Source organism: Polyodon spathula, chromosome 6, assembly GCF_017654505.1.
Source record: "Polyodon spathula isolate WHYD16114869_AA chromosome 6, ASM1765450v1, whole genome shotgun sequence".
NCBI lineage: Eukaryota > Metazoa > Chordata > Actinopteri > Acipenseriformes > Polyodontidae > Polyodon > Polyodon spathula.
Genome location: NC_054539.1, coordinates 34,965,059 through 34,982,040, shown reverse-complemented (window position 1 = coordinate 34,982,040; position 16,982 = coordinate 34,965,059). Strand labels below are relative to the sequence as shown.

The following is a 16,982-nucleotide window of genomic DNA, read 5'->3' as shown; positions in this document are numbered from 1 at the left end:
ACACATACACAATCCATGTCTCAATTATGTCAAGACTTAAAAATCCTTCTTTAACCTGTCTCCCCTTCATCTACACTGACTGAAGTGGATTTAACAGGTTACATCAATAAGAGATCATAGCTTTTGTGGTCTGACTAAACTAAAATGGAACCTTTTGGCCTACATGCAAAGCATTATGTTTGGCACAAACCCAACACAGCATATCACCCAAAGAACACCATCCCTACTGTGAAGCATGGTGGTGGCAGCATCATGTTATGGGGATGTTTCTCATCAGCAGGGACTGGGGCACTTGTCACGATAGAAGGGAAAATGAATGGAGCAAATTACAGAGAAGTCCTTGAGGAAAACCTGCTACCCTCTGCAAGAAAGCTGAAACTGGGACAGAAGTTCACCTTTCAGCATGACAATGACCCAAAGCACACAGCCAAAGTTACACTGGCGTGGCTAAGGAACAAAAATGTAAATGTCCTTGAGTGACCCAGTCAGAGCCCCGACCTAAATCCAATAAAAAAAATTTGTGGCATGACTTGAAAATTGCTGTCCATCAGTGCTCCCCAAGGAACTTGACAGAGCTTGAACGGTTTTGTAAAGAAGAATGGTCAAATATTGCCAAATCTAGGTGTGCAAAGTTGGTAGAGACCTATCCCAACAGACTCACAGCTGTAATTGCTGCCAAAGGTGCTTCCACCAAGTATTAATTCAGGGGAGTGGAGACATATCCAATTTCGATCTTTCAGTTTTGTATTTTTAATGTACAATTTGTTTCTCAATACAAAACTTTTTTTGTGGAGTATGGTGTGTAGATAAATGGAAAAAAAATCCTAATTTAAATGAATGAAACTCTGAGGCACTGACACAACAAAATGTGAAAAATGTGAGGGGGTGTAGACTTTCTATAGGCACTGTATATCATGTCAAATAGTTTAGTAGTACAGAACATTAACAAAAAAAAAAAAAAAAAAAAAAAAGGGGGGGGGGGGGGGGGGGGGGGGTAATTATCCAGCAGAGATGACAGAATGAACGTTGAGCTGGGGTGCCACATGAAAAAAGTGTCATACGGAATAATAAATAATAAAGCAAACAGTAATTCCAAATGTGTAAATCATATTCCAGAGTCATTTTGAAGTATTGATTATAGCTGCTACATCAGAAGTGTGTAGCTACAGTATATCCAAACTCTCAGTTCTTCCATAGGCGTACTATCTGAGTCAGCTTGCGGGCTCAGGGTACTAAAAGCAATCTCGCCTGCTGCTAGACTGGGTAGATGAGCTCACGTCAATTTCCATCAGAAATGGGTTGTAGAAAATGAAAGGTGCTCTCCTTTGCAGAATACTCGCAGTAAATCAGAAACGACGAAATACTCTTGGATTGTAATGTCTTTCGAACCTCATGAAAGCTTTAAGATGCTGAGAGGTAATAGTACTGTAGTCGGCAAATAAGCAGAGCTCCCTATTTGCACAGTAAATTGTGCCTGTTTCTCCTACCCCCAGAAGAATGTCTTGTCAATCATTGTAGCGCAGAACTTTAAAACTCATGGTCCAAGTTTTTTCAGTACCATTTGGCCTCCCGCTGTAGGTCCAATGAGCTCTCTCTATCTCTATAGTATTGCACGCAATGGAAGGAGCATTTGCTGTAGAAACCCTATTGGGTCGCTTTCAGCCCGACCAGTCTGATGTTATTGCACCTTGAATGATCTTCCAGATCTGCGATCTTGAGTTGCACCTTATCCAGGTGAGAGATGCATTGGTTGAGGTCACGTTTGTTTCCACTTGTTTTGGCTTGTACAGAATCCACTTTAGATATCTACTTTTCAGTAACTGCAGCGCATCCTTGGTATCTTGAAGCATAGTGTTTAATTTCTCGACAGCTTGACTCAATATTAGTAATTAGTCTCGAGCGAGCTTTGCTGCTTGAGTAGCGCTTCAGAAATGGCATCTGCAACATGGGCCTCAAAAAATGTCTGAGAAGATTTAATACGCTTCCCTTTAGGCGATGAACCAGGCAAAGCCGCATTTTTCTGAGACCCAGGCATCTTTGAAGAAGTAAGAACGCCAAAAAAGAAGATGAAAAGTAAAAGCGAAATATAAAAATCAGCTGAAACCAGGGTTAGGGATCCGGAGCTCTAGCGAACAGCGACCATCACGCCCAGGGGTCACGTGATCTCTGTATTTTCAGAACATCTATTCTCGCCCTAGTCTGTTGAAAATAAATGCACATTTTCTGCAAAATGAAACATAGCTCAACAAAATACATCAGACTGGGTGAACATCTTTTTAAAACTGTAGATAAAAGTCCATCTTTCTGAAACTAGTTTCTTAGACACTGTATGGTGTCTGCCTCTGTGCTCTGACCAGTCTACTTACTTAGTGCTGTAGCCCACTCAGAAACAATCATTCACAATATAAATGTCTCATTATTATTCAGGAGAAAGAAAACGGTTTAATTTCAAACACGGTAATAAAAACAGTTATTTGTCACATTGGTGTATATTTTTCATAAATATCGTAGCAACCTGCAGACTGTAGAGGGTGCTGAGCTGTCTGCCGGGTGCTGTTGCCGGTGAAGTTAGGGGACTAGAGGGTCCATCAATGTTGGTACCTGGACCTGAAGCCTGTACTGCAGTGGCTTTAGGAGGGAAGGAGACCCCGCTGGGAAGAGGTTGCCCCATTGTCACAGGCAGTGACAGGACTGTGGGCCCAGTGACCCGGGCTTGCACTCAGAGATGGGCTGCTGCAATGGCACCGGATGGTCCCCAGGAGGTTGACAGAAGTAGTGCTGGTGAGACATCACAGGGCGCCAGGCACTGGGGGTCACCAAGACGCTGCTTCGCCTTCGCCAGGCCTTCTATTGGGGCTGGGACGCTGAAGACTACTGTCGCAGTTACAATACCTGCACCGCCCAGAAGGGCCTCCAGGGTCAGTCTTGAGCCCCTTTGCATCACTATCAGGTCTGCGCCCCGATGGAACATGTGGTGCTGGATGTACTGGGCCAGTTTCCACGTTCGACCAGAGGGAACTGGTTTGTCTTAGTCAGCTTCAAACTTAGTCAGCAAAAGCAACATGGGAGGTAGGGCTTTTTTTTTTGTAGAGCGCCTAAATTATGGAATGCTCTGCTTTCATTTGTCAAGGAAGATGAGACCATTACAGTTTAAGTCAGACTAAAAATCCACTTTTATAAAATGGCTTTCTTCTCTTAGTGGGTTTTAATTTAACTTTAAAATTGCTGCTTTTGTATTGTGTATACTGTTATTTAAAATGGTCTGATTATAGCAGTTGAATATGTGACATGCTATACAAATCTATTGTGCTTTGTTATTTTTTCTGGTATGTACTGTAGAGTGCTTTGCAATACTTTTGTATCAAAAGCGCAATATAAATGCAATATATAATGTTTATAGTCGTCTTTACATTTTTCAAACAAAGAGATTTAAATTTCCAGCCTCACGCTCTGATTGGCTAGTTTGTGCCTGAATGGGGCTTGCAAACTTGATTGTTTGCCCCCCCCCATCCTTTTCTTGCCTGATGAGTTAATTATCATAATTTAGAAAAGGGAAACTTTTAAACATAACGTTTGCAAAATGATTCTGATTTTACTCTGAATTCCAGTTATTTTTACTCAAGAAATTACATTTTTTTAGACCAAATATGTCAGGATGCGACTTTGGTTGGATGTCGTACAGTTTCAATTTACTTAGGGTTTTTCTACCTGCTTTATTCTGTGCTTGTTAGGCGATTTAAAAATAAAAAAGGTTTACATTTTGTAACTAGTGATTTTAAATCAATGTAAAATTGTTTCAAATCTGGTTTTCTTTAAGCTGACTTAAACTATATTGTTTTTTCTTTCTATTTGTGTGTGTTGAGTAATTAGCAATGCTCTTAAGCTTACATAGAGCGCAGTGCAAAATAACTGCCTGGGTGATAGGCAATTTGGATTTTGCAGCTGCAATTGTTTGCACTGCGCCTATCCTTACATCAGCCCCTTAATGTGTGATTTATAGTACTTACACATTGTCAAACGGTTCTGTTAACAGAGAAAAAGAGAAAAAAACATATGACAGTGCATGAATGCTGCCTGATAAACATTTAAAGGTTTAAACTACCTTTAAAATTCCCGGCTAGTGACGAACCTTCCAACTTTTGAACACAGTCCTACAAAATTTAGAGTGGCATTATCACATAAGACAAAGCCCATATTTACACATCATAAACTACAGGAGACAATTAGCTGCACAAGGAATGTTCAGCATTGTTTTGCCTAGTGGCAATCCAGTGGCAAGTGATAATCCTACCTGGAGTGATAAGGCTGATCTCGGTTGTCACCAACAGATAGCTCTGCAACAGTGTCTGAGGCAGAGAGAGTAAGAGTGCCTCCAGCAGGTGCAGGGCTGAAACGTCTCCCTGCTGCATCACCATGGCTCCCAGCCCCCCTGCTGTGTGTTGAGCCAGCACCATGGACCGGGCGCAGTCCCAGTACCTGCCATAAGAGGGCAGCAGCAGTCAGCACCAGCATATGGTTTGTTCAAGGACCTACACTAACTCACACAGTTTGTCACTGTCATTCTTAAGAAATGCAAAAAATACAATAATGTATTGTCAGTGAGAGGCAAGAATTATAATTTTATTTTTATAAAAAAATTTAAACCTTGATTATTACAGTTTTAAAATTATTAATAAAATCTTTCCTACTTAGGGTAAGAAGGTTATAGTTAAAGAAAAAGTAGCTTGATGGTCTTACCTTTATGATGTTTGAAATTATTATGAATGGTTCCCATTGCAAACAACAAAAAAAAAAAAAGAAGTCTGGTGCTTTGTCCTGAGATCAGAAGCTGCTCTTTAATTGCCAGCCATACACAACAGTAAGGCAGGCTCAAAGTGTCTCTATAGTAGTGTCAGAGCCATGTAGTGCACACTCTCTCTACACTGTCAGTAACAAAAAAAGGTCTCACTAGTTGTTTGGAACATTTTGGAACTGTGCTAGCTGTCTGGTAATGTGCAAGACAAGACAATTACAAAAACAAAACAAACAAAACACTCACGGTACTTTTATGAAAGAGGAACATGGTCTCTCACAGTCCTTCTCAGTTTATTTACACAAACCAAAGCAAAGGAACAAATTTAAGATTCTCTATCCCCTTTTATGCTGTCACACATGACCCCTTGGTAAACGAGTGCAACCACCTCTCCAATCTGCAGCTGCCACGTTGTTTCCCTTCTGGGCCAATCCGTTATTGCAACAGAGTCTCACCCCCTTCCTGGCTGGTCGACTTCCCTAACATGTGGGAAAGAACTGTCAGCTCAGCCCGTCAAAGAACTCTGTTCTCGCTGTTTAGCACCCTCACAGGTTGGGAGGATGATTTTGTATTTCTGTCACAGAGGGAAATACACTTAATAGCACCATCAGGAGTCTGTAGTTCCCTTTCAATGAAATAACGATTACCCAGCAACCGGGGAAAAAAAAACAAAAAACAAAAAACAAATTAAAAACAGCTCGGGCCTAGCACCCCTCTCAAGCCTCGGGCTCTCCTAGTGCGGCTGCGTTTGCCCTGGGCGACTGAATCGGCTATGAAGAGGAAAATTATTTAATTCTGACAAACTTTAAATCTTGTGTGTTGTGTGCACCCTGCATTTCTATATACATTTAATTTAACACAAAATGCTTTTCAAACTCTAGTGAGTTTACTAGAGTAACTCTAGTGCATCAGCTGCAGTTGGCCTTTGAAAGATGATGATATTGATTGTGATCAATTAGAGGAAGCAGCAGCTATATATAGGGAGGATTGGGAAGATTATGATTATGATACAAACCCAGAAAGCGATGGTGATAATGAAGGTGATAATGCAGGTGCAGGGAGCAGTAGAGCCAGTGAGACTGGCGAAGGAAGGAGTAGTAGGGGAGCTGGGTCAAGCTCCGACCCGAATCACGGGCCGACAACTTGGTCACTTACAAAAGAAACAGTAAAAGTAAATCCCATTCGCACTTGAATAAAAAGGGACAACAAGGAGGAAAAAATTGTAGTGCCATTGACAGTACTAGAAAAGGGAACACTGCATAAATTGTTGCCATCAATTAAGATAAAGCAGGGTACTGATGATTATTGGATAAAAATGCAAGGTCTAGCTACGAGTTATGGATTGACTGATACCGATGTTTGGAGGCTCACAATGTCAGCTTGTGAAGCGGCAGTAATGGTAAAATTGGATGATAATATTATGACAGGTACTTATCTTATTGATGCTAATGTAGACAGATTAGATCACTTAAAACAGAGTATATTAAAAGCTACGGGTGGGCCCCATATTGACTGGCCTCGAATAATGGGAGTTAGACAGAAAGAAGGAGAATCAGCACAGGACTATGGGACACGTAAGTGGGAAGCATACAGGGATTATTCTGGACTCCCGGGGCCAAAAGAGGAGGACCAGGTATGTGGGCAGACAGTTTTGAGCAGTCTTGGACTGCATCTGCAAAAGGCATTAGAGGTTGCAGTTAATCCAGGGAAAACATATGATGATATTATGAATTGGGCAGGGAGCCTGAATGAGAAAAGGAAGGAGGGAAAAGAGGAAGCCTCTGTGTCTGCTGTGCACTTCATAGGCATGTGTCATGGGTGTGGCAAGCAGGGACACAGACAGAGTGAGTGAGGTCAGTTAGAGATCAAAGGACTAAGCCTGGGAGATAAATATGTGAACTGCGGTAAACCCGGCCACTCTAAAACAAGTTGCTTTCAGCCGGGAGGGGGAAAAGAGGGACAGTGGTCCTCCAAGGGAAACTTTCCTCCCCTGCCACCTGCAGCCACCACACAGCCCTTACCCTCAGCACCACCAATGTTCACTTATGAAAAGGTGATGCAGATGATGGGTGAAGTTAGGAAATAGGACAATCCGGCCCCCATAACAGTGGGTTGTGCTGTGAGGGAAGGAGGGCGTTGGTATTTGCAAGCACAATTAGGGGGCCGGTTGAACAACATGCTAATAGATACTGAAGCCGCCGTCTCGATAACTAACCTGCCGATTCCTGTTACCAGGGAATATGTAATTATTGAAGGTGTGGGCGGTGATACAAAATGTGCTTTTAAATCTGGACCAATATTATTAGACGTCGAATGCATGGATGCAGTTATGGAATTTTATGTATGCAACACAAGTGAAGGAACGATCCTAAGCAATGACGTGCCAGGACAATCAGGGGCTTTAATAGGCTGCAAAAAAGGGGAAATGAGATGCACTGAAGGGGGAGGGTAACCTTGCTCGCCTCAGGGGCAAAACAATCTACTCGTGTTAGCCCTATTAAGCTGTACAATTTGAATGACCCAATGATGGGTGGGGTCAAATTTGTAAGTCGGTGCCTGGGGTGTGGGCATCGTACAAACAAGACTGTGGAAAAATAAAAAAATGAAATGGTTACTATACCAGGGCTACCTGGACCGCCGCAGAAACAATATCCAATCCAACCAGAATAATGAAATTGACTCTGATCAAGGCACCCACTTTACAGGTAAAGTTATGAAGGAGGTGTGCAACCTCATGGGAGTTAAGCTAAGGTTCCACATACCATACCATCCGCAGAGCTCTGGTATGGTGGAACAAATGAACAAAACGCTTAAAGAACCCATAAGCAAAGCCATGGCAGAAAAGGGGGTGGGGTGGGCCATGGTGCTCCCTTATGTTCTAATGAGAATAAGAGCAAGCCCCTCTAGAGCTACTGGTCTGACCCCCTATCAATTAATGACAGGAAGTCGCATGCGATTACCAACTGACATATGGACTGGGAAGGAGTCAGACTTGTTATTAGCGAATTCATCCCTTCAGTCAGCAGTTGTGGCAATGTCAAAACACTTCCGAGAGTTATACAAACAGGCTCAAAATCAAAAGGAAATTACTGACGCACAAAATCGACAAAAGGAGGGTGAGGCACCCTCCAGACCTGAACCTGGTGACAAAGTAATGGTAATGATATACCCTCGAGCAGGAGGAATGACAGCACAGTGGCATGGACCACATGATCTACTCAGGACCACACACACAAGCGTGGCAGTAAAGTTACTACATGGAGTCAAATGGGTTCACTGGTCTAAGACTAAACGATATAAGCCAAGAGACACAACTGGGTTCACCTTGGCCGAGTTCCCACAACCATTAGATAACTATGTTTTGACTTCACAGAATCTAAGGAAAGCAGCAGCACTAAATTCTTCTTGTTGCAGGTATCACAGGATCGAGATCGCGGGCCCCTTCGCAGGACGACACACAGTGAATAATGAAAGCCCTGGGAACAATGATTCCATAGATTGGAACTACTGTAGGTGGTTCATTAGACAGCCAGGAAATACTAGTGGAATAGATTGGCCTTGTGGAACAGATAGGATCCAGTTAATACAGGGCAGAGAGATTGGTGATGCTAGGTACAACTTAGCTTTTGCCATAACATACGATCAGCCCCCAAAGGGACTAAACTTGACAAAAGATGACTGTTACTACCAATACCATAATGAGGGCTGGATTATCCACAAATTACCATATGAAGGAACTATACAGGGTGAATGGCAATATGGTTGTTGGCATGGGAGCTGGAGAGCTATTCCAGAGGGAGACATTACACAAATAAATAACTATAGATTATGTCTAGCTCACCCTTGAATAAGACACAACTTATTTTGTTTGAATTGACACATGGCAGAGGAGGAGTGTACACAGGCGACATATCTGGGACCCAAAATTAAATTGCCTAAATCAGAATGCTCCGACGTATGGCCAGACCCCCAAGATGGGCTAGTTCCTGTGGGGCCCACCAAAACATTATACACAGAGATAACATGGCACAAAACATTGGTAAAAGTGGACCTGGATAGTACTGCTAGACAATACTATATCCAGTGCCCCAAATTCAAAAAATTGCAAAAAATAGTAAATGACACACTAAAAAGGGAAGCAAATTATTACAGGGCCAATGCAGGAGCAAGGACCAAACAAAGGCTCCTTGATGATGTCGCAGGCTGGTTTGGAGCAATTAATTCAGGGTTCAACTCAATTAATGGAGCTGTGCAAGAGTCACGAGAGAGGAGCCAGTTCACCTCAACCACTGACGCGATCCAGAAACTGGCTTCTGCATCTGAAAAGGTGGATCAAGGGACACAAATGACTGTAAATATTGTTAAGAAGGTGTTGATTGCAATAGAACAGGATGCTAGTCAAACTGCTAGGGAAGAAAACTGTTATAGGTTCGGTTTTGCTTTGACACGTGATGTAATGTTTGCCATTAGGGATTTAGACAGAGGGTGGCTCCCCCACTAAGGAGAAATGATGTATTACAACAACTAGAGAAGGGCGGATACCCAGCATTAACCACTCTGAAGGATAACATTGTAATTAATACTGAACGATGTGAAGAACTATGTTTTACAATAACTGTACCATATATGGTGGGAAAAGAACTCAAAGGCAAGGCCATTAGGGTCGAAAGTGTTGGAATATTTATGGGAAAACGAGTGGCTGTTCCAGATGAGGCATGGGTGGGGAACACCACACGTGGGCTCACTGTATATCTGCGAAATGCAGAATGTATTGAATTTGGGGTAAATATTTTGTGTGATCACTTACGTAATACTAATTCCTCTAAAATGAATATGGGAAGGGTGCACAAACAAGAAACGGTACTTGGTTTGTATGTGTTTTACACCCAAGGGGATTGTGCAAATTGGATATCTAACAATATATCCAACAATAGCAGAGAATAAATCCAGCGCATACCCGGCCCGATTAACTCGGCATCAGTGTAACTATCTTCACCACCACCTACAGTCCGGCACCGACCGCGCTACTCATCGGCACCAATTGACTGCACCGACAGCATTCTCCTCAGCGCCGATTGACTCAGCACCGGTGAACACCTTCGGCACTGACTACCCATAAGCACCAACCTCGGCACTGATCGCACTCTCCCTCGGCACCGACCTCGGTGCCGATAGACACGGTACTGTATAGTAGGCACCGATCGTGGTTCCTCTCGGCACCGAGCACAGCAGCCCCGCCTACACACACGCCATGTCAGTGCGTTCAACTGGGTCCTCCTCTGGTTTCCACTAGTGCGACCAGTGTGCGGCGAAGCTACTCAGACAGGACGAGCACCTGTCCTGCGCCAGATGCTTAGGGCCAGACCATGCGGCCAAAGCACTGGCGGGTGAGCTGGACTGCTCTCCGTGCAGGAAGTTCTTGAAAAGAACTAAACGTAGGACAGCAGCCCTATCCCCAGCACAGTCTCTCTCCCCGAGCCATGAAAGAATGAGGTCCGTGGTCAAGGGTCCTTCACAAAGGTCCTCTAGGGGAAATGAGATGCACTGAAGGGGGAGGGTAACCTTGCTCGCCTCAGGGGCAAAACAATCTACTCGTGTTAGCCCTATTAAGCTGTACAATTTGAATGACCCAATGATGGGTGGGGTCAAATTTGTAAGTCGGTGCCTGGGGTGTGGGCATCGTACAAACAAGACTGTGGAAAAATAAAAAAATGAAATCAGACCCAGTTAGCATAAAAAGAATTAATCTTTTGTGTAGGACTTTGTCAAAAGCTTTTTGGAAATCTAAATAAACCATGTCATATGCTTTGCAATTATCCATTACCGAAGACGCATCCTCAAAAAAATCAAGCAAGTTACTTGGACATGATCTCCCTTTCCTAAAACCATGTTGACTGTCTCCCAGCACCCTGTTACCATATAGGTACTTTTCCATTTTGGATCTTATTATAGTTTCCATAAGTTTGCATATAATAGGAGTCAGGCTTACTGGTCTGTAATTATCTGGTTCAGTTTTGTTTCCCTTTTTGTGGATCGGTATTACATTTGCAATTTTCCAGTCTGTCAGTACCACCCCTGTGTCAAGAGACTGTTGCATGATCTTGGTTAGCGATTTGTAAATAACTTTTTTCATTTCTTTGAGTACTACTGGGAGCACCTCATCCGGCCCAGGGGATTTGTTTATTTTAACAGCTCCTAGTCCCTTTAACACTTCTGCCTCAGTTATGCTAAAGTTATTTAAAACTGGATAGGAACTGGATGACATGTGGGGCATGTTGTCAGTATCTTCCTTTGTAAAAACTTGTGAAAAGTAACCATTTAATATATTTGCTATTTTTTTCTTCATCTACGATTTTGCCATTTGTATCTCTTAGATGTTTAACCTCCTCTTTGAATGTTCTCTTGCTGTTGTAATATTGGAAAAACATTTTGGAATTGGTTTTAGCCCCCTTAGCAATGTTCAGGAAGCAGTCATTTGTCATTTCCACCATTTCAATTTCATTCGTCGTGCTCCCCACCAGGTTTTCCCATTTTATATGGGGGAAGTTGAAATCCCCCATTTGTATGGCTTCTCCTTTGCTACACGCATTTCAAATGTCATTGTATAACAGATTATTGTGCTCACCGTCTGAATCTGGCGGTCTATAGCATGCTCCTATTATTATGCCCTTTGAATTTTTGTCCGTTATTCTGACCCATATTGATTCGGCTTTATTTTCTTTGTCCAGGTTTAACACCTGGGCTTCAAGACTGTTTCTTATGTATAGCGTTACCCCTCCTCCTCTTCTGTCTTTCCTATACAGTGTATACCCACAACTATTATATTTGTCCCCATCACTCAGACATCCGAGTTTCTGTAACACCTATCACATCATAGTTACTTGTTAGTGCAGTAGCTTCAAGTTCTAAAATTTTGTTTCTGATACTTCTAGCGTTTAGATAAATACATTTAATGGTTGTCTTACCTGAGTTATTGTCCTTGTTTTGATGCGGTCTCCCTTCTGTTTTTTTGTTGATTTCTCAACCCTTCCTTTCTAGTTTAAATGCTTCTGAACCTGCTCGAGGATCTTTTCTCCAAGTAGATTGGTTCCCTTTTTATTTAAGTGCAGTGCGTGGACAACTACTACCGGGTCGTCTCCTGCTCGTTCCAGGAGCCTGTCCACGTTCTCAGTGATGTGCTTGACCGAGGCTCCCGGAAGGCAGCACACTGTTGTAGTAAGAGGGTCCAAACTGCGAAATGAACTTGCTGTGTTTCTCAATATGGAGTCCCCAACAATCATGACCTGCCTTCTTTTTGCTTTCTAGTCACCACTGTCAATAGTTCTGGATTTTGTTCCTTTCCTTCTCTTGTTGTTGGTTTTGCTCACCAAAATTTTGAAGTAACTCAAATTTGTTGGTTGTTTTGATTTCTGGTGGTTGTGTTTGACGAAGTTTCTTTTTTCCCCTGCTTCTGCCTACCTGAACCCAGCTATTCTGACCTTCTATCTCCCTGGTGGCTTTCATTCTGTTAGGGGTGGTGCAGACTTCCATGAATTGTGGGTGTGCCAGCTCCCCAAGATCCTGTTGCTGTCTCATTTCTTCCAGCTTCATTTCTAGCATACTTACTAGTTTATGCACATTTGGTTTAGCTCTGCTGGGTTTTCTCGGATTTCCCACATCATGCAGGTGTCACAGATTACTGGCTTGAAGACCATGTTGAGGTTTTTTTTTTTTTAAGTTTAGTTTCTTCTGCAGCTGTCAACCTGCTTTCAAACTGCTTATAAACTGCTCTGCACTTTTCCACGCCTGTACTTCTCCCACGCCGTCGCTGGGAAGACTGCCTCGTTCATAGCTGCGTTGTTCTGCTATGCCTTTGGCTCCTCCCCTCCCCCTTGCCTCAGAACGGCACTGAATTTGAATCAGCTGCTCCAAGTTTCAACACGCGGCTGTTTGACTTTGAGCTGCAGTGTTTCCCCAGTGTCCTGTGTTTTCTGATTAAAGCAATTCAAGATTTAATTTCTCCTTACTGCTTCTAAACTACTCTGCACTTTTTCACGCCTGTACTTCTCCCACGCTGTCCCTTCCACTCGTGAGGCTGCAGGAAAAATCCATGGAGGCAGAGATAGGGGAGCTCCAGGTGGTAGCAAGGACGATGACTGCCCTAATGGGGGAGTTAGGCTAGGCATCAGGGAGGTCGCTCGTGGTGATGATGGCCAAATTCTCGCGCCTTCCGGCTTACCGTCAGCGCCCAAGGTGGCATTCACAGCTTACAGGGGCAAAAGGGCCTGAACACTGCCCCCCACCACAGAACAGACAATCAGGCACAGGAAGAGCTGGCAGCAAGGGACCACCGCAGGCCAGGAGCAACCGGTTCTCCAGCTGGAGACCGGAGGCCAGGGCCTTAGAAAGACCCGTTCCCTCACAAGACCAAGGGAGACTGCCCCTGAGGGACCCCGGCTGCCACCAAACGCCCCTACAACCAGACTAACCATCAGCAACGACCTATTGCAAGGCTGCACCCAGGACTCCTGTGAAGCACAGATACGCTCTACAATTCCGCATAGGTCCGCCACCCTTCAAGGGTGTGCTCCTCACTACCGTCGAACCACCAAGGGCAATACTCCAATCTACAAAAGGAAGAACACTGTACGCTTGGTAAATCCAAGCGATGCCCTCAGCGTCTTTTACTCCAGGTACTTCCTGGTGCCCAAAAGGGATGGCAGTTTCAGACCAATTATGGACCTCAGGGTCCTCAACTTGTTCCTCAAACAGAGGAAGTTCAATATGTTGACAGAACAGCATATCATCAAGTCCTTCTAACCGGGTCGATTGGTTCAGATCGATCGACCTGTAAGATGCCTACTTTCATGTCCCGATCCGTCCCACGCACAGAAAATATCTGCGCTTCGCCTTTCAAGGCAATGCGTACAAATTCTGCATGCTGCCTTTTGGCCTCTCACTGGTGCAGCACTGTCTCCACTTAGGCTGCGGGGTATTCGGATCCTGAATTATCTGGACGATTGGCTAGTTTGTGTGCATTCAAAAGCATGAGCAGAGGCACACACAAAATAGGTCATAGATCATGTGACAAAGTTAAAGCTCTCAGTACATCAACAGAAAAGCAACTTCATACCGTCTCAGTCGTGTTCCTGGGGATCAAACTGAACTCTGTGAGCATGCTTGCCTCACTGACTGAATACAGGATTCGGTCGTTGGAGTCCACGCTCTCCCTATTCAAAGAGGACGCTCTCCTATAGGTCAAGGTATATCAAAGGTTGTTGGGGCTGATGGCAGCCGCCTCGACAATCCTTCCACCAGGGCTGCTGAGAATGCGCCCGCTTCAAGCCTGGGTAAATATGCTCAAGGTGCACCCGGTCTGAGATCTGTACCGGCTGGTGAGAGTGTCCAGACAATGCTGGAAGACACTGGAGTGGTGGCTCCTTCCTGCCAATCTGTGCCTCGGATCTCCCCTCGGATCCCCTCACAGAAGGGAAGTGATCACTACAGAAGTCTCCAGCCTGGGCTGAGGAGTGGTCTCGAATGGGAGAGGAATAAGGGGTCAGTGGAAGGGGCATTAGCAGTAAGCGCACATAAATGCCCAACAGCTGCAAGCAGTGAACCTGGTGTTATCTCATTTTTGCCAGCAATTAGCGCAAAAACATGTGCTGGTCCGGGCGGACAATACTACAGTGGTAGTATAAACCACCATGAACCACCACGACGGCCTGCGCATGCCAGGCCTTCATCATGCAGCACACAGACCGTTGAACGGAGCAGTCTACTGAGACGAGGTTTTCCAGATGCAGTAGTAGAGACACTACAGTCTGCTAGGGTGCCGAGCACTATAGCTCATTACTCATACAAATGGAAAGTTTTCCCCCAAGACTGGTGCATTGCCAAAGGTCATGCTCCTGTGACCTGCCCTATTGAGACGATATTAACCTTCTTGCAACACCTGTTTGACGCAGGAAAATCAGCATCCACTTTGAAGGTATACCTGGCAGCAATATCAGTGTGTCACGGCAAAACTGACTCTGTGTCCCCTGGGGCACATTTCCTGGCAGTGCAATTTCTTAAAGGGGCTCGGAGGCTTCGTCCTCCCATGAAAAGTATGGTCCCCAAGTGGGATCTAGAACTGGTACTGCGGGCCCTTATGGGTCCCCTATTCGAGCCCATGACGTCAGCGGAACTGCGCCCCGTTTCCTTGAAGGTGGCGTTTCTAATAGCCATTACGTCTGCCAGACAAGTAAGCTTCATGCACTGTCCATCGATGACACATGTATGGCTTTCACTGGCAGTGACTCGCAGTTAACATTAAGAACAAATCCAGCCTTTTTGCCAAAGGTGGTATCTTCATTCCATATTAACCAGCCAGTGGTTTTAGAAACTTTCAGTTGGAGCCACAACAACTTTGGTACAGCTTTCCCATTCAGTAATGGTTGTCATTCCATTGAAAGGGAACGTTAGGTTATTACCATAACCCTGGTTAACTGAAAGAGAATGACAATAATTACCCTTTGAGGTCATGTCCCCAGCTGACCTCTGATTTTGAAAGAAAATGGCAATATATTACTGTGAGGATGTCCCTCTTCAGCATGAAGTGGGAGGGAGTTCTCCCTCACAGCAGGGCCCTGATAGGGCAGCTTTTTTACATATGCTCAGTGACTGACGATCAGAGAGGGCTCTTTTCCCATTTGGTAATAGTTGTCATTCTCTTTCAGGGAACCAGGGTTATGGTAATAACCCATTGTTCTGAAGGTGGGTGAGCCAGGGAGTTAGAGAACCAAAATAGCCTTTACATTCATTCCATTCTCAGTTTTGTTTGTCTTACAGCTGGTACAAAAACGTCAAAAGAACTAAAAGTGAAAGAGCTCCATTACTCCATGCATTTTTTGAGCCAGAGAAGTGACAGGCAGGAGATTTTGGTTTATGTTTTTAAAAACATTGTGGGTTCTTTGCTTTTCCCACTACAGCAAGTGGCAGCTTGTGTGAGCCAGTGGCATTAGAGCAGGCAAGCAGCATCTTCCTTTGCTCATCTTGTAACCAGGTGTGTTTTTTCTCTCACTGTTGAGGCAAGGGTCTTAGACAGCAGCGCTTTCCAGTAAAGTCCAGTTTCAGCAGAATTGAAGACTTTTTCTACTGAGCTCCTCTCGCTGCAGGAGTGCAGCAAAGTCTGCTTTAAATGTATCAGCAGAATCATTACTGGCAGACATTTTCTCACCTTCAATTCGTTTGGTCACCGTTTCATTTTTAAACCACTCACTGTTGTTTTTCCAAGCACAAACTCAAGAGCCAGTTTAGTGACAGATTCAGATTTCACCATTTCCAACTTCTTGTCAAAAGCCAAAATGGTCCTCTTTCTTTTAGTCACCATCTTTCTTGCATACGTAATACACCACATGTAATTCACCTCGTGATTACAAGTGCGTTCGGTTGATTAGACAGTACGGTTGATCAAAGATTGACTACTGTATTCATGTATAATTGACTCTACTGTATTCATATTTAATAAAGCACACTAAATCTAGGCCCCCCACCCCAAAAAATACCACAAGACCTGTTAAAAGTAGCCCAAAAACTAGCTACCGCAACTCCCATCTTTTCCAAGTAGTCAAATTCCACAGTAAAACATGGCAACTCTGCTCTCCTTTCTCAAATGCACAAACTGCTGCATTGAAAGAACCCAATCCCAACATGGGAAACTTGTTGTGAGGTGTCTTCACTGCCCTCTGCCTTTTTTTTGTTATCAATTGTTGTTTACAACAGAAACAAAGCATGAAAACAAACAAACAAACAAACAATAAAACAAAGTATTTACAACACTGCCAATATGCTTGCACATAAAAACAACAAAATAACCTTACCACAACATTGCAATCCAAAAATAAAATCACATCCCAAAAACAGAAGCCTGTATGAAGGCAATGGAAAGGAAGCCCATGTATTTTAAATATCAGCGTAGCCAAAACGACAGCAATTGCACACCACGCCTGTATATAGTTGTCAGACGTGCCTTATTAATCCTGGCTGTGGAGCATTCCAAAAAAACAATGCTTCTAAAGTCCGAGAGACAGGTAGCAGGAGGTGTAGGGTCTATCCAAAGCCGTAAAATGGATTTCTTGGCTGCAGTTAATCCTGCCAGAAGTATCCTCCTCTGGTGTAGAGAAAGGCCCAGGGAGGAGTCATCATCCAATAGAAATACAACCAGATT

At 43.9% G+C, this 16,982-nt stretch overlaps 1 protein-coding gene across 1 annotated transcript in view; it reads right to left on the bottom strand.

The window, feature by feature from the left end:
• The window catches only part of xkr5a (XK related 5a), a 70,702-nt gene that overhangs the window by 28,057 nt on the left and 25,663 nt on the right, over positions 1–16,982 (bottom strand). The window contains exon 3 of the mRNA XM_041252783.1: positions 4,292–4,476. Coding sequence (XP_041108717.1) covers positions 4,292–4,476 — 185 coding nt within the window. The remainder of the gene's footprint in view (positions 1–4,291; positions 4,477–16,982) is intronic.